At 49.7% G+C, this 18,001-nt stretch overlaps 1 protein-coding gene across 1 annotated transcript in view; it reads left to right on the top strand.

Moving 5' to 3' along the window:
- TRAP1 (TNF receptor associated protein 1) overlaps positions 1 to 18,001 on the top strand; it is a 70,897-nt gene that overhangs the window by 24,465 nt on the left and 28,431 nt on the right. The window contains exons 2-4 of the mRNA XM_010376039.1: positions 9,100 to 9,258; positions 10,986 to 11,068; positions 14,658 to 14,798. Of these exons, the coding sequence (XP_010374341.1) occupies positions 9,100 to 9,258; positions 10,986 to 11,068; positions 14,658 to 14,798 (383 nt within the window). The remainder of the gene's footprint in view (positions 1 to 9,099; positions 9,259 to 10,985; positions 11,069 to 14,657; positions 14,799 to 18,001) is intronic.

Here is an 18,001-nt window from a genome sequence, read left to right on the forward strand (position 1 = left end):
GACCTAGTGGTTAAAAGTTATTGTAGAGGCTGGGCGCGGTGGCTCACGCCTGTAATCCCAGCACTTTGGGAGGCCAAGGCGGGTGGATCATGAGGTCAGGAGATTGAGACCATCCTGGCTAACATAGTGAAACTCCATCTGTACTAAAAATAAAAAAATTAGCTGAGCATGGTGGTGGGCACCTGTAGTCTCAGCTGCTCGGGAGGCTGAGACAGGAGAATGGCGTGAACCCGGGAGGCAGAGCTTGCAGTGAGCCGAGATCATGCCACTGCACTCCAGCCTGGGCGAAAGAGTGGGACTCTGTCTCAAAAAAAAAAAAAAAAAAAGAAAAAGTTGTTGTATAAAGTTTGCATAACCTGAAGTCAAATCTGCTTTTAACAATGCTGTCAATTAATGTAATCTTGGAATTAGGATACGAGGTCTTGCAGTTCTGGCTGGTAATATAGATTTATTTTTTTCTTTTTCCTAACTGTAAGGATTTCTGTGTACTCGTCCCATCATGAACATTATATTAAATCCTTTCAAAAATACAGGCTGGGTGCAGTGGCTCGTGCCTGTAATCTCAGCACTTTGGGAGGCCAAGGTGGGCGGATCACGAGATCAGGAGTTTGAGACCAGCCTGACCAACATGGTGAAACCCTGTCTCCACTGAAAAATAAAAATAAAAATAAATACAAAAATTAGCCAGGCATGGTGGCACGCACCTGTAATCCCAGCTACTTGGGAGGCTGAGGCAGGAGAATTGCTTGAACCTGGAAGGCAGAGGTTGCAGTGAGCTGAGATCATGCCATTGTGCTCCAGCTCTGGGCAATAGAGCAAGAGTCTGTCTCGGGGGAAAAAAAAATTCCGCGTATTAATTGGGGAAAAACCAAAAAGACTAGAAAAATGAAACATGGGGGAAATCGTGCTTAATCTTAGAATAAGGAAGCCTTTTACAACCAAAAGACTAATTTCCTTAATATATAAAAAGCTCTTGGAAATCAATAAGATTTAAAATGTAGCAGAAAAATCATCAGAGGATACCAACAGTCCCTTAACAAAAAAGGAAATAGGAAATATTTCAAAATATGGGACAGTGCTCAGTTTTGCTTATAATAAGAGAAATGTAAGTGAAAACTACAGTGTAAATTTTATCTGACCAATAGGCAAAGATCCAAGAGTTTCATCTCAGCACTGGCTTGGCAGGAATGTGGGATGATACACACTTTAGTACATTGTGGTGGTAACGTAAACTGATAGAATCTCTGTGGAGTGTGACTTGGCAGTATCTACCACTACTTAAAATACATAACCTTAGGCTGGGCGAGGTGTCTAACGGCTCTCTTCCCCGTACTTGGGAGGCAGAGGCTGGGGGATCACTTGAGCTCAGGAGTTTGAGACCAGCCTGGGCAACATGGTGAATCCCTGTCTCTACAGAAAACACAAAAATTTGCCGGGTGTGGTGGCGTGAGCCTGTAGTCTCAGCTACTCAGAAGGTTGAGGTGGGAGAATCACTTGAACCTGGGGGCTCGAGGCTGTTGTGAGCCAAGATCGCTCTACTGCACTTCAGCCTGGGCGACAGTGAGACCCAGTCTCAAAAACAAAACAAAACACACAATTATTTAGGAGTGGTATTACATGCTTGTAGTCCCAGCTACTCAGGAGGCTGAGGTGGGAAGATGACCTGAGCCCGGGAAGGTCGAGGCTGCAGTAAGCTGTGATTGTGCCATTGTGATCCAGCCTGGGCAACAGAGTGAGACCCTGTCTCAAAATAGCAGTCGTTTATACCTGCAGTTATTCCTGTGGTGTTTCCTGATGGTGCGCTGTTTGCTGCCCTTCCTTGTTTTTATTCATTGGAATTCTGCTGTGATGAAGAGCTGCTGCTCCTCCTCTGTTTCAGTGTGCACCGATGGTTGCTTGATTCGCCAGGTCACAGCTTACAATCCTTTATTGTCGTTATTTCGCTGCACAGATTGTCCTAGATTCTGCCACTGGGAGCCCTTCTGGCTGGGCTGTGTGTCCTCCTGACACACCCCGTCCTTTCTCGTCCTTCTGCACACCACAGGGTGTCCTAGGCTCCTCTGTGTGCTCCATGGGGATCTCTGCTTCCTGTTTTTGGAGAGAGGTATTCACAAATCAAGATCTGGCTTCCAGGTAGGGTGACCAACCGGCCTAGTTTGCCGGGACAAAGGCTTTCCCTGGGACGTGGGACTTGAGAGTGCTGAAACTGGAACAGCTTTTGGACTTTGCTCTCTGTAGCCTAAGTGGGGGGTCATGGCGCCTGGGCCCTGTCACGCATCGGTGGATAGGGTGGGGGAATGTGTGTGTGAGTGCTCTGATACTGATTTCTGCATCCAGTCTACACATGGGAAAGGTCGTGAGCCTGTACTGTTGCCTGCACTTCCGTTGCCGCACCGCAGGTATTTTCCCCGCCGCTTTCCTTATCAGTGACTTTTCTTCAACCGTGAGGACCCCAGCTCGTTAGCCACAATGAGCTTGTCCGCTTGATCTTGGCACATGGGTAAGTCGGGCTCAGACCTGCTGACCTCTCGGTGGGCGTGTCTCCTGCCCGAGCCCGGTGGTGGCACCGCCCGTCGAGGGCAGTTTCCCAGTACGGTCAGGGGCCGCTTCTGAAGTCTCTGGGTTGGTTCTTCTTTCAGAGTGGTGAAGTCATTGTCACAGCTGTGCGTATTTGCTGTTTGTATTTCATTTTTTGTTCCTGTGCACCATGTTTTGTTTTCATGGTTTCTTTTTCTTTTTCTTTTCTTTTTTTGAGACAGTCTCACTCTGTTGCCCAGTCTGGAGTACAGTGGTGCGATCTTGGCTCACTGCAACCTCCACTTCCGTGTTCAAGCAGTCCTCCCACCTCGGCCTCCCAAGTAGCTGATAACTACAAGTGCGCTACCATGTCTGGCTAATTAATGTTTTTTTTGGGGGGGTATGAGAACCCTGACCATGGTTCTGAGAGAGACATACGGAAGATGTGCGTGGAAGTGTCACGTCCCTCAGCTCTGCCGGCCTGTTCCCCTTCCCACTTTCTTTCCATTTTCCACACCTCTGCTGGTTGGAGGTTGAAGTGTGTCTCCCCACAAAAGAGGTTGAAGTCCCAACTCTCAGAGCCTGTGAATGTGACCATGTTTGGAAACAGGGTCTTTGCAGGTGATCAAGTTGAGTTCACTTGAGTGGGTCCTAATCCAGCATGCCTGTGTCCTTATAAAATGGGGACATTTGAACAGACACATGTAGAGGGAGAAGGGCAGACGTCCTGCAGGGAAGACACAGGGAGAAGACGACCACCCACAAGCCTAATCTATGCCAGAGGCTGCAGAGGCTGGGAGAGGCGCAAACAGACCCACCCTCCCAGCCTCAGGAGGAACCAGCCCTACTGGCACCTTGATCTTGGACTTCCTGCTTCCAGGACTGTGGGAGAAGAAGTGTCTGTTACTTTAAGCTACTGGCTTTGTGCCACGGGGAGCTTCATACACACCTCCTGTAGGTAACCGAGCTGTGGGGTTCGAAGGCCGGACACAGTGGCTCATACCTGTCATCCCAGTGCTTTGAGAGGCCAAAGTGGGAGGATTGCTTGAGTTCAGGAGTTCAAGACCAGGCTGGACAACAAAGAGAGACTTTGTCTCTATTTTTATTTTTTTTAAAAAAGAGGCCAGGTATGGTGGCTCATGCCTGTAATCCCAGCACTTTGGGAGGCCAAAGTGGGTAGATCTCTTGAGGTCACGAGTTGGAGACCAGCCTGGCCAACATGGTGAAACCCCGTCTCTTCTTTTTTTTTTGAGGCGGAGTCTCGCTCTGTCGCCCAGGCTGGAGTGCAATGGCAGGATCTCAGCTCACTGCAAGCTCCGCCTTCCGGGTTCACGCCATTCTCCTGCCTCAGCCTCCCGAGTAGCTGGGACTACAGGCGCCCGCCACCTCGCCCGGCTAGATTTTTGTATTTTTTAGTAGAGACGGGGTTTCACCATGTTAGCCAGGATGGTCTTGATCTCCTGACCTCGTGATCCGCCCGTCTCGGCCTCCCAAAGTGCTGGGATTACAGGCTTGAGACACCGCGCCCGGCCACCCCGTCTCTTCTAAAAATACAAGAAGCTGGGCGTGGTGGTGCGTGCCTGTAATCCCAGCTACTCGGGAGGCTGAGGCTGGAGAATCGCCTGAACTCAGGAGGCGGAGGTTGCAGTGAGCTGAGATCAGGCCACTGTACTCCAGCCTGGATGACAGAGCGAGACTGTCTCAAAAAAAAAAAAAAAGATATATTTGCGTCCTGATCCCTGGTACCTGTGAGTGTGAGCTTATTTGGGTCATTTCAGGTGTATCAGGTTGTGATGAGGTCACACTGCATGGGGATGGGGCTTAACTCCAGTATTCCTGGTATCCATAGAAGAAGAGGGAAATTTGGACACAGCTAGGACTCCACATAGAGAAGAGCTTGCCATGTACAAGAGGCAGAGCCTGGAGCATCTGCAAACCATGAAACACCAAGGATGCCGGCTGCTGCCAGAAGCTGGGGAGAGGTGCAGGATGGACTCTCCCTCAGCACCTCCTGTGGGAACCACCCCTGCCCAGAACCGGGGACCTTTTTTGTTTTCTGAGACAGGGTCTCACTGTCTCACCCAGGCTGAAGTGCGGAAGTGCAGTAGTGTGATCTTGGCTTGCTACCGCCTCAACATCCTGGGCTCAAGCGATCCTCCCACCTCAGCCTCCCAAGTAGCTAGGACTACAGGTGCACACCACTACACCTGGCTAGTGTTTGTGTTTTTTTTATTTTTTTTTGAGATGGGGTCTTGCTCTGTCGCCCAGGCTGGAGTGCAGTGGTGCGATCTCAGCTCAATGCAAGCTCTGCCTCCTGGGTTCACGCCATTCTCCTGCCTCAGCCTCCCGAGTAGCTGGGACTACAGGCGCCCGCCACCACACCCGGCTAGTTTTTTGTATTTTTAGTAGAGACAGGGTTTCACTGTTTGAGCTGGGATGGTCTTGATCTCGTGACCTTGTGATCTGCCCACCTTGGCCTCCCAAAGTGCTGGGATTACAGGCGTGAGCCACTGCGCCCGGCCCGTTTTTGTGTTGTTTTGCAGAGATGGAGCCTCACTTTGTTGCCCAGGTAGGTCTTAAACCCCTGGACTCAAGTGATTCTCATGCCTTGGCCTCCCAAGGTGCTGGGATTACAGGTGTGAGCCACCATGCCTGACGCAGGACTGTGGACCTTTTTGAAACTGCCTAGTTTGTGGTGCTGTGTTTCAGTAGCCCTAGGAAACAAAAAATGCACAGTCACATCAGTTTCTGGTTTATCCTTTTCGTGTTTCTTTTACGCAAATGATCAGAAACATTGATACGCTCTGTGGGTAGTGGGTGGCACTTGGACGCGTCCCTCCTGTGTTCCCAGGGCTGGCTCTGCTTTGGGTGGAGGCACAGAGACTTCAGCACCCTGGGGTAGTGTAGACTATTCACGAACTCCTCTAACACCAAATACCATTTAATTCTAGAAGAAATGTCCTGGGATTTTTTTTTTTTTAACTGTATGAATAAAGTAAAAATTATGTAGACCCAAATAATTGGATATTTACATGATTTGGAAATTGAATATTTTCTGAATTGTGGTAGATGTTTTTAAGGTATCTGCATAGAGATAAAGGCTAGGGTTGGCCGGGCGTGGTGGCTCACACCTGTAATCCCAGCGCTTTGGGAGGCCTAGGTGGGTGGATCACCTGAGGTCAATAGTTCGAGACCAGCCTGACCAATAAAGTGAAACCTCGTCTCTACTAAAAGTACAAAAATTAGTCAGGCGTGGTGGCGGGCGCCTGTAGTCCCAGCTACTTGGGAGGCTGAGATAGGAGAATTGCTTGAACCTGGGACATGGAGGTTGCAGTGAGCCGAGATCACTGCACTGCAGCCTGGGTGACAGAACAAGACTCCATCTCAAAGAAACGAAAACAAAAGACTAGGTTTGTGCTGTTTGTAAGTCCAGGAATAAACCTAAAGAATAGGCAAGTTTTGACTAGGCATGGTGGCTCATGCCTGTAATCCCAGCACTTTGGGAGGCGGAGGCAGGCAGATCGCCTGAATTCAGGAGTTTGAGACCAGCCTGGCCAACATGGTGAAATCCCGTCTCTACTAAAAATACCAAAATGAGCTGAGTGTGGTGACGGGTGCCTGTAAACCCAGCTACTCTGGAGGCTGAGGCAGGAGAATTGTTTGAACCTGGGAGGTGGAGGTTGCAGTGAGCCGAGATCGCACGACTGCACTGCGGCCTTGGCTACAAGAGCGAGATTTCGTCTCAAAAAAAAAAAAAAAAGAATAGCCAAGTTTGTGTACTTTTTAGGAGTGTGAAAGTTGATACGTTAATTTTTTTTTTTTTTTTTTTTTTTTTTTTTTTTTTTTGAGACAATTGCTCTGTCACTCAGCCTGAAGCGCAGTGATGCAGTCTTGGCTCACTGCAACCTCCGCTTCCCGGGTTCAAGCCATTCCCCTGCCTCAGCCTCCCGAGTAGCTGGGATTACAGGTGCACACCACTGCGCTTGGCTAACTTTGGTATTTTTAGTGTAGTCGGGGTTTCTCCATGTTGGCCAGGCTGATCTTGAACTGCTGACCTCAGGTGATCTGCCTACCTCAGCCTCCCAAATTGCTGGGATTACAGACGTGAGCCACCTCACCCTTGGCTGATATGTTAATTTTTAAAACCTTGATTCCTGGATATTCTGTGTCCATCTTTTGTATTCGTTACAAATTTGTGAAGAACAGGAGAGGCTCCCAGTTAGATACGGTTCATTTAGGCCTAGACTTTCACACGGCGTGGCTGGCTGGCCACGTATCCTTGATGCCACCGTGTATTGCAAATCTGCTGACCAAGGCAGGATCCTGTTGTGTGGTCCTGGGGTCAGTGGGTGATGGTGTTGGGTCGGTCCTGTCCTGTGTTGGAGTGAAAGTGTCTGTGGTTTCTGCAGCATCAAAGGCTGGGCCTGCGTCGGTGAACTGCATGCGGCTGGAGATACACTGGCTGCTTTCCTCCCTTGCTGGACTCTCCAGGCGACTTTCTTAGCCCACTGGGCTGATCAGGAAGTTACAGAAGACAAGTCTCCTTCCTAGTTACAAAGTAGAACCCATCATCAGCTGTTTTTCAGTTTTTAAAGTACACTATTTTTTTTTTAAAAATCTGTTTTGGGCAGGTGTGGTGGCTCACACCTATAATCCCAGCACTTTGGGAGGCTGAGGCGGGCGGATCACGAGGTCAGAATATAGAGACCATCCTGGCTAACACAGTGAAACCCCGTCTCTATTAAAAATACAGAAAAATTAGCCGGGCGCGGTGGCGGGCGCCTGTGGTCCCAGCTACTCGGGAGGCGGAGGCAGGAGAATGGCATGAACCCAGGAAGCAGAGCTTGCAGTGAGCCGAGATCGCGCCACTGGACTCCAGCCTGGACGACAAAGCGAGACTCCGTTTCAAAAAAAAAAAATCTGTTTTGGATGAAAAAGTCATGGAAAAGAATCAACTTTTAGAACATGATGAGACAGTTTCAGAATATTTTTTTTTTTTTTTTTTTTTGAGATGGAGTCTTGCTGTGTCACCCAGGCTGGAGTGCAGTGGCGCGATCTCGGCTCACTGCAAGCTCCGCCTCCCGGGTTCACGCCATTCTCCCGCCTCAGCCTCCGAGTAGCTGGGACTACAGGCGCCCGCCACCACGCCCGGCTAGTTTTTTGTATTTTTAGTAGAGACGGGGTTTCACCATGTTAGCCAGGATGGTCTTGATCTCCTGACCTCGTGATCCACCCGCCTCGGCCTCCCAAAGTGCTGGGATTACAGGCTTGAGCCACCGCGCCCAGCCAGTTTCAGAATATTAACATTTAAAGATCTGGATCCCTTTCGGGAGTATTTTTTTTTCTTGACTGTTAAGAGCAAGGAAGTGTGGCCCATCGGGGGATTCTGCAGGGGCTGCGAGGATCAAGACAGGTTTGAGTTTGGGGGGTTCTGCGGGGGCTGCGAGGATCAAGACAGGTTTGAGTTTGGGGAGTTCTGCGGGGGCTGCGAGGGTCGAGGCAGGTTTGAGTTTGCAGGGGCTGCGAGCATCAAGACAGGTTTGAGTTTGGAGGTTTCTGTGGGGGCTGCAAGATCGAGACAGGTTTGAGTTTGGGGGGCTTCTGCGGGTGCTGCAAGGATGGAGGCAGGTTTGAGTCTGCGGGTTCTGTGGGGGCTGCGAGGGTCGAGGCAGGTTGGAGTTTGCGGGTTCTGCAGGGGCTGCGAGTATCAAGACAGGTTTGAGTTTGGAGGTTTCTGTGGGGGCTGCAAGATCGAGACAGGTTTGAGTTTGGAGGGCTTCTGCGGGTGCTGCAAGGATGGAGGCAGGTTTGAGTTTGCGGGTTCTGTGGGGGCTGCGAGGATCCAGACAGGTTTGAGTCTGCGAGTTCTGCTAGGGCTGCGAGCATCGAGACAGGTTTGAGTTTGGGGGGTTCTGCGGGGGTTGCAAGGATCGAGGCAGGTTTGAGTTTGCGGGTTCTGTGGGGGCTGCGAGTATCGAGGCAGGTTTGAGTTTACGGGAGGTCTCACCTGTGAGTGAATGTGGGAAGTGCTGTCAGCAGGCACTTGTCAGCTGGGCGCGGTGGCTCATGCCTGTCATCCCAACTCTTTGTAAGTCCAAGGCAGGAGGATCGTTTGAGCCCAGGAGTTCGAGACTAGTCTTGGCAACATAACAAAACCCCGTTTCTACAAAACACTTTTTAAAAATTATGGGGGTGTGGTGGTCTATGCCTGTGGTCCCAGCTACTCGTGAGGCGAAGGCAGGGGCATCGCTTGAACCCGGGAGGTCGAGGCTGCAATGAGCTGTGATTGCAGTGACAGAGCGAGACCCCTTCTCAAAAGAAGGCAGCAGCCCACCCGCTCCAGTTTCACTTCGGCGGTTCTGAGAAGACCCAGTATCTTAAGCTGACGACGTGTGTGAGGGCTCCTTGCCAAAACCACACCCTGACACTGTGGCGTTTGGTTCTGTGGATTTCTCTTTCAGCAACAACCTGACTTAGAGGTGTCTACACTAGCTTTTGCTAGACACCCTTGATGGGACGAATTACCATATTGTTTCTTGTGTCTTCCTAATTCTCCTTCTTTCTGCCTATTTGTCTTTTCAGGAAAACCAATTCTGTGTCCTCGGAGGACCACAGCCCAGTTGGGCCCCAGGCGAAATCTGGCCTGGAGCTTCCAGGCAGGACGGCTGTTGAGCACGCAGAGTGCCGAGGACAAGGAGGAGCCCCTGCACTCGATCATCAGCAGCACAGAGAGCGTGCAGGGTAGCCTGGGCTCGCACTGTGGTCTGGGAGGGCTTCTCGGTTCCCTGCTGTGCATAAAGGGGCATTTTCAGGGTGGAGGCAGTGATTGGCAAAGCCACCGCCTCAGGTCTGAAATCAGAAGGTCTTGGCTGTAGGGAGTGCTGCGCCCTCCATTTCTGTCCCAGCGAGGGACTTCTGCCAGTGTCGGGTGTGTCTTGCCCCCTCTGGTGGCCACCCGTGAGTTTGACGTCCAGCACCTCCCCTGAGTGGTGATTCATGGCACATCTGCTAATAATCATGGAAGCGGGAGGGGAAACTCAGCATTGGCCCAGCCTGCGCAGGACCGAATTCCGGAGCTGACTTTTCATTCCCTCTGAAATATAAAAAAGCGGTCTTTGGAGCCAGTCCTGAAGTGGCTCCATTTCTGGCTTTTAAGTGGGTCGACAAGAGTAGAATCTTTGAAGTTAAAAAGAGAAGTGAGGTTTTCTTATTTTGATTGCTAAATAATGAATTTGGAAACCACTTATTTGGAGAATATAGGCCGGGCACTGTGACTCATACTTGTAATCCCAGCACTTTGGGAGGCCGAGGCAGGAGGATTGCTTGAGGCCAAGAGGTCGAGACCAACCTGGGCCACACAGACCCTTTCTCTACAAGAAAAATTAAAAAGTTAGCCAGGCATGGTAGCACACACCAGTGGTTCTACCTACTTGAGAGACTGAGGCAGGAGAATCACTTGAGCCCAGGAAGTTGAGGCTGCAGTGAGCGTGATCATGCCTCTGCATAGCAGCCTGGGCAACAGAGCCAGATCCTGCCTCTAAAAAAAAAAAAAGCAAAGGAAAGAACATATAATCTGGTTCTTAGAGGCAGCCCAGTTCTCATGAGCATGCACGTTGGGAAGCCAGGCTCAGCAGTCCCTCGACGTAGCCCGAGGCCTGTCTGGCCTCGGCAGTGGGAGGATTTGTTTCCCCTGTGTTCTTTCTGTGCAGATGGGAGCCTGGTTTGTCCTGCCCTGAGACCTCCTTTCTGAGAGACTTTTTATTTCATTTTGTTTTGAGACAGGGTCTTTCTCTGTCGCCCGGGCCGAGTGCTGTGGTGCAGTCATGGCTCACTGAAGCCTCGACCTCCCTGGCTCAAGTGATCCTCCCACGTCAGGCCCATGAGACTAGGACCGTAAGTGTGCGCCATCATGCTCAGCTACTTTGTGTAGTTTTTGTAGAGATGGCGGGGTCCTGCTCTGTTGCCTAGGCTGGTCTTGAACTCCTGGGCTCGAGTGATTCTCCTGCCTTGGCCTCCCAAAGTTCTGGGATTACAGGCATGAGCCATGGCACCCAGCCAGACTTTGTTTCTGTCTACTTCTTTCTTTTTGTTCACGATCTTAAATGTTTGGGAGGCTGAGGCGGGCGGATCCCGAGGTCTGGAGATAGAGACCATCCTGGCTAACACAGTGAAATCCCGTCTCTACTAAAAATACAAAAAATTAGCCGGGCATGGTGGCGGGCGCCTGTAGTCCCAGCTACCCGGAAGGCTGAGGCAGGAGAATGGCGTGAACCGGGAGGCAGAGCTTGCAGTGAGCCGAGATCACACCACTGCACTCCAGCCTGGGCGACAGAGTGAGACTCCATCTCAAAAAAGAAAAAAATGTTTAAAACTCATAAACTTAAACATTCTTTGGAATGTGACGTAGCATATTCTTGCACAAAAATAGAAATTAAACTTTATTGTTTGTGTCTGTGTTTCATTACTAGGTTCTGTTTCCAAACATGAGTTCCAGGCTGAGACAAAGAAGCTTTTGGACGTCGTTGCCCGGTCCCTGTACTCAGAAAAAGAGGTGCATTCCCTGCTAATCTGCCCGATGCTAGCAAAGTTCCTTTTCACAAAGCTGTTTTTATGCCATTCTGGAGAATTGCCAGATAATATATTAGCTGTGAGAAAGCATTAAACTTTGGACAGGTCCCCATCTTAAGCTACTAGTGAGAGGAGTTTTACCAGAATCTGTTTTGGTTTTGTGAGTAAGTGTATCCAGATGGTTCTTTGGGCTGGATCAACTCTGGGAATTAATTGAATTTTGCCAATAATTTTAAAAGTTCCCCAAATACAGGCCTGGTGCGGTGGCTCACGTCTGGGAACTCAGTGCTTTGGGAGGCTGAAGCGGGAGGATCATTTGAGCCCAGGAGTTTGAGACCAGCCTAGGCAATACAGCAAGACTCCTTCTCTACAAAAAATTTAAAAAATTAGCCAGCTATAGGGGCACTGACCTGTGGTCACAGCTACTCAGGAGGCTGGGGTGGGAGGATGACTTGAGCCTGGCAGACTCTGGGGTTGCAGTGAGCCATGATCGTGTTACTACATTGACCTGCACGACAGAGTGAGACCCTCTCTCCAGAAAAGAAAAAAGTCCCCCAGATCCTAGCATACAGCTCTGCTGAAATCCATTTCTGTGGAGCTTTGGATGTGCTGAGGCCACTTTGCCCAGTGTGACTACCTGCAGGTCCTGGGGGCTTTGGCTGCCAGAGGAAGAAGATTCCCCAGTCCTGTGTGTATGGAGCAGGGAGGAGTTACTGAGGAAATTAAAATGCATCTGGGCCGGGCGTGGTGGCTCAAGCCTGTAATCCCAGCACTTTGGGAGGCCGAGACGGGCGGATCACGAGGTCAGGAGATCGAGAACATCCTGGCTAACCCGGCAACACGGTGAAACCCCGTCTCTACTAAAAAAATACAAAAAACTAGCCGGGCGAGGTGGTGGGCGCCTGTAGTCCCAGCTACTCGGGAGGGTGAGGCAGGAGAATGGCGTAAACCCAGGAGGCGGAGCTTGCAGTGAGCTGAGATCCGGCCACTGCACTCCAGCCTGGGCGACAGAGCGAGACTCCGTCTCAAAAAAAAAACAACAACAAAAAAAAAAAAACGCATCTGGCTCCGGGTGCGGTGGCTCACACCTGTAGTCCTAGTACTTTAGGAGGCCAAGGTAGGAGGATTGCATGAGTCCAGGAGTTTGAGACCAGCCTAGGCAATGTGGTCAGACCCGGTCTCTATTAAAAAAAACCCGCAAAACTCATTTGGGGTGACAGGACAAGGAAAAAGAGAAAAATGAAGGCCACCATTGTTGACATGCTGATTATTGCTGGAAGGCAAAGGAGAATCTGGAAGAAAGGTAAAGCACCAAATTTCGAAGCTCAAAGGGGCTTCCAGGAGCTATTTCCAGGTTTTGTACTAATGAGTGCTGCGTTCCTGCCTCCCAGCGACCTCCAGCTTCCGCTCAGATCAGCCGCTGCTTCCTGAGCTCTTGCGGACTTATTTTTTCTATTTTTATTTGTTTTGTTTTTTAGTTTTTTGGAAAAGGATCTGGCTCTGACATCCAGGCTGGAGTGCAGTGGTATGATCTCAGCTCACTGCATCCTCCGCCTCCTGGGCTCAAGCCGTCCTTCCTCCTCAGCCTCCCAAGTAGCTGGGACTACAGGCGCGCCACCGTGCCTTACTGATATTTGTATTTTTTGTAGAGACGGGGCTTTGCCATGTTGCCCAGGCTGGTCTTGAACTCCTGGGCTGAAGTGATCCGCCTGCTTCAGCCTCCCACAGTGCGGAGATCACAGGTGTGAGCCACCGCCCCTGGCCTCTTTCACTGACTTCAAATGGTAGGTCTGTTTGAGGTCAGGGTACTTTTCAGCTCCTGAGGGACAGCTGGGCCCTGCGGCCTGTGTTTCTCGGGGTGTGGTAGACCTGGTGTTTGGTGGTCCTCACTAGATGAGATGAAGCCAGGGAACCTGTTTTTGTGGAGTAGGAGTGTATTCATCCGTTTCCACACTGCTGATAAAGGCATGTCTGAGACTGGGCAATTTATGAAAGAAGGAGGTTTAGTTGGACTTACACCTCCATGTGGCTGGGGAAGCCTCACAGTCATGGTGTAAGGCAAGGAGGAGCAAGTCCCGTCTTACATGGATGGCAGCAGGCAAAGAGAATGAGCAAGATGCAAAGCAGAAACCCCAAATAAAACTGTCAGATCTCGTGAGACTTACTCACTACCACGAGAACAGTACCGGGGAAACGGCTCCCATGATTCACTTATCTCCCACCTAATCCTTCCCACGACACGTGGGAATTAGGGGAGTACAATTCAAGGTGCAATTTGGGTGGGGACACAGCCAGACCGTATCAAGGAGAAATGGATGTTTGAGTGATTTGCCGTCATCCTTGTGCAGGAGTTGGGAAAGAAGTTGTTCCTCGCGGCTGGGCGCGGTGGCTCAAGCCTGTAATCCCAGCACTTTGGGAGGCCGAGAGAGGTGGATCACGAGGTCGGGAGATTGAGACCATCCTGGTCTACACGGAGAAACCCCGTCTGTACTAAAAAATACAAAAAACTAGCCGGGCGAGATGGCGGGCGCCTGTAGTCCCAGCTACTCGGGAGGCTGAGGCAGGAGAATGGCATAAACCCGGGAGGCGGAGCTTGCAGTGAGCTGAGATCGCGCCACTGCACTCCAGCCTGGGCGACAGAGCGAGAGTCCGTCTCAAAAAAAAAAAAAAAAAGAAAAAGAAATTGTTCCTCGCAGGGCTCTTTTGTTTGTTTTTTTGAGACAGAGTCTCTCTGTTGCCCAGGCTGGAATGCAGTGGTGCTATCTTGGCTCACTGCAGCCTCCGCCTAATGGGTTCAAGCTATTCTCCTGCCTCAGCCTCCTGAGTAGCTGGGATTACAGGCGTGTTCCATCACTCCCAGCTAATTTTTATATTTTTAGTAGATACAGGGTTTTACCATGTTGGCCACGCTAGTCTTGAGCTGCTGACCTGAAGTGATCTGCCCGCTTCATCCTCCCAAAGCACCAGGATTACAAGCGTGAGCCACTGCACCCAGCCAGAGGGCTCTTCTTAAAGTTTTAATTAACAGGTAGACACATAACTTCAGGCTTGATTAAAAATCCTGAAAAGGGCCAGGCACCGTGGCTCACGCCTGTAATCCCAACACTTTGGGAGGCCGAGGCACAAGGATCACTTGAGCCTAGGAGATCAAGACCAGCCTGGGCAACATAACAAGACCCTGTGTCTATACACATTTTAAAACAGTTAGCTGGGTATGGTGGTGCGTGCCTGTAGTCCCAGCTACTTAGGAGCCTGGGGTGGAAGGATTGCTTGGGTGCAGGAGGTTGAGGCTGCAATAAGGCGTGATTGCAGCCTCCAGCCTGGGTGACAGAGCGAGACTGTCTAAACAAATCCTGAAGGGAAAGATCAGTAGAAGTTAGCACCTTTAGTCACTTTGTGACCGGCCCAGAGGAGCTGCCTTTGACTAAAGCAGAAACTCTTTATGCTTTGAGAACTGAATATTCTGTGACTGTTCTCTACCTTTTAGCAGTTATTGGAAGTGCAGCTGACCAGATAGATCCTGCAGGATGAGTGTCCTTCATTGTCTGCGCCTCCCGTTTCTATTCCTGTAGGTGTTTATACGGGAGCTGATCTCCAATGCCAGCGATGCCTTGGAAAAACTGCGTCACAAACTGGTGTCTGACGGCCAAGCACTGCCAGAAATGGAGATTCACTTGCAGACTGATGCCGAGAAAGGAACCATCACCATCCAGGTACCTCCCTCAGTGTCCAGGCATGTGGGTGGGCCCAGCCATGCAGCAGGGACAGCACCTGCCTTCTAGTGATGTCTCTGGGGTCCCAGGGATGTACTGGCCGTCCGTACCACCAGGATAACTCTGGCTATAATTTATTGTTACAGTAGCACTCATTCATTATAGAAAATTTTGGAAAAGCAGGTATAAGCAGAAAAGAAGAAAATTCGAAATCACCCCGTCATCCAGTGACAACTATTGGTAACATTTGAGCATATGGCCACACAGGGTTTTGGTGTATGCAGTTATTAACATATCTAAACATATCTTATTTTTAATGTACTCTTTTCATATTTTTAACTGTGTTTTCCCCTCAAAATGCAGATGAAGCAGTGCTGTGACTGCTACTCTAGGCTCGTGGAAATTTTAAGGCTGAAAAGTTAGGCCAGAGAGGGTCAGGTGGGCGCCCTGAGAGACATTGCATCCCAAGACAGCTGCCTTAGGACCTGTCGTCCCAGGGTCACGGCATCATGGAGGGGTGTCTATCTCTGTGGAGAGGTGGACAGACAGGCCTCGGTGGGTTCTCAGTATCCCCTTTGAGGGTGCTGGCTTGCTCTGAAGGTCTTGTCAGATGAATGAATGCAGGCACGTGTGAATGAATGGACTTGTGAAGGGACAGGTGTTTTAATTGAAAGGGGTTTTTGTGAGGTGTCGGCTTTATGTACTCCCTCTTGGGTTTAGAGAATCCAGACTGAGCCCTGTGGTATGTGCCAGCTGTTTGTCATAGCCCTTGGTCATAAGGATTGGGTGGGGAGTGATTTCTTCTCTCCCTGCCTTCGTTGAGCTGGCCTGGCTGTGGAATGGGCCCTGTGGGCAGGGCTGGGGCACAGGGCTGGGATGTGCTGCTGGGGCGCCCTGCACTTCCCTCCTCTTTTCAGCACAGAGGTTCCTTGCAGGTGATTGAAAATGCATGTGCTGGCCGGGCGCAGTGGCTCAAGCCTGTAATCCCAGCACTTTGGGAGGCCGGGACGGGCGGATCACGAGGTCAGGAGATCGAGACCATCCTGGCTAACCCGGTGAAACTACATCTCTACTAAAAAAAAAAAATACAAAAGCTAGCCGGGCGAGGTGGCGGGCGCCTGTAGTCCCAGCCAATCAGGAGGCTGAGGCCGGAGAATGGCGTAAACCCGGGAGGCGGAGCTTGCAGTGAGCTGAGATCCGGCCACTGCAGTCCAGCCTGGGCGACAGAGTGAGACTCCGTCTCAAAAAAAAAAAAAAAAAGAAAAGAAAATAGATGTGCTGGGGCAAGGGGTCATGGGGATGTGATTCGTGGTCTTCAGCAGAGGGGACTGTCCTATGTGCCAGTACTTCCTGGTACCAAGACTGTTTATGTTACAAGAATGATTTTTGGTTTTGTCTTTTGTCTTCTTTTTTCTGAAAGAACAGTTCTAGATTTACAGAAAATTTGAGCAGATAATTTAGAGTTCCATTATATCCTTTGGCACTCAGTTTTTCTATTCTCAACATCTGATGTGAGCATGGTCCATTTATTTATTGATTGATTGAGTTTTGGAGACAGAGTGTTGCTGTGTCGCCCAGCCTGGAGTGCAGTGGTGTGATCTCAGCTCACTGCAACTTCTGCCTCCCAGGTTCAAGCAACTCTCGTGCCTCAGCCTCCTGAGTAGCTGGGATTACAGACGTGCTCACGATGCCCAACTGATTTTTGTATTTTTAGTAGAGATGGGGTTTCCCCATGTTGGCCAGGCTGGGTGAACTCCTACCCTCAAGTGATCTGCCCGCCTTGGCCTCCCAAGTGTTAGATTACAGGAATGAGCCACCGTACCTGGCCCATTTATTACAATTAAGTAATATCAATACGTTATTCTTACCTAAAGTTTTAGGAAAGGAAGAGTTCTTGTGGGGTCTCAGAGATACCATGCCATTCCGTCTCTTCTACTGATAGCTACATTGCTTTTTGTTATTTTTAGGGGATTTTTTAGGGAATAAAATATGAGGCCTTAATTTATCACTCTCTAGCTTGAATTAATATTTAACACTTCAATGTAAGAATCTTACAACAGTATCTTTCCAGTGGCAGAATCGTGTTTTTCTTTTGATGTCAAATATTTTATGTATATACCTATTGTAAGCCCTCACAAATTCCTTTTTATTTTTAGTTTTTTGAGACAGAGTCTTACTTTATTGCCCAGACTGGAGTGCAGTGGTATGATCTCACCTCACTGCAGCCTCAGCCTCCCGGGTGCAAGTGTTTCTCCCACCTTAGCCTCCCAAGTAGCTGGGTTTACAGGCACATGCCACCACACCTGGCTAATTTTTGCATGTTTAGTAGAGATGGGGTTTCACCATGCTGGTCATGCTGGTCTCGAACTCCTAACCCCAAGTGGTCCACCTGTCTCGGCCTCCCAAAGTGCTGGGATTACAGGCATGAGCCCCCGGTCTCACCATTTCCTTTTAAAATCATATTGTGCGGGTCGCCTGGCAACAGATGATTTCTGTCTACATCTGAAAAATCTGTATTTTTTTTTTTAAGTAAATATTTTAGAACAGATTTAAATTCTCAGAAAAATTTTAAAGATTGTACAGCGTTGCCATCTACTCCAACACCAGCCTCCCTTATGGTTGAAATCTTATGGCCGGGCGCGGCGGCTCATGCCTGTAATCCCAGCGCTTTGAGAGGCCAGGGCGGGCGGATCACCTGAGGTTGGGAGTTCAAGACCAGCCTGGCCAACATGGTGAAACCCTGTCTCTACTAAAAATACAAAAATTAGCCGGGTGTGGTGGTGTGCACTTGTAATCCCAGCTGCTCAGGAGGCTGAGGCAGGACAATCGCTTGAACCTGGGAGGTGGAGGTTGTGGTGAGCTGAGATCGTGCCATCCCACTCTAGCCTGGGCAGCAAGAGTGAACCTCGTCTCTCAAAAAAAAAAAAAAAAAAAAGAAAGAAATCTTATGTTAGTATATTAGATTGGTTACAGTTAATCAACCGGTATTGATGTATTATTCTTAATGCACATCTGTTCAGATTTCCTTAGTTTTTACCTCATGTCCTTTTTCTCTCCCAACATCCCACATGACATTTAGTTGTCCTGTCCCCTTAGGCTCTTCTTGGCTGTGACAGTTTCTCAGACTTTCCTTGTTTTTGATGACCTGGAGGATTTTTTTTGTTTGTTTGTTTTGGGGGGGACGGGGTTTTGCTCTTGTTGCT

Source organism: Rhinopithecus roxellana, chromosome 20 (genome assembly GCF_007565055.1).
Source record: "Rhinopithecus roxellana isolate Shanxi Qingling chromosome 20, ASM756505v1, whole genome shotgun sequence".
In the NCBI taxonomy this organism is placed as follows: Eukaryota; Metazoa; Chordata; class Mammalia; order Primates; family Cercopithecidae; genus Rhinopithecus; species Rhinopithecus roxellana.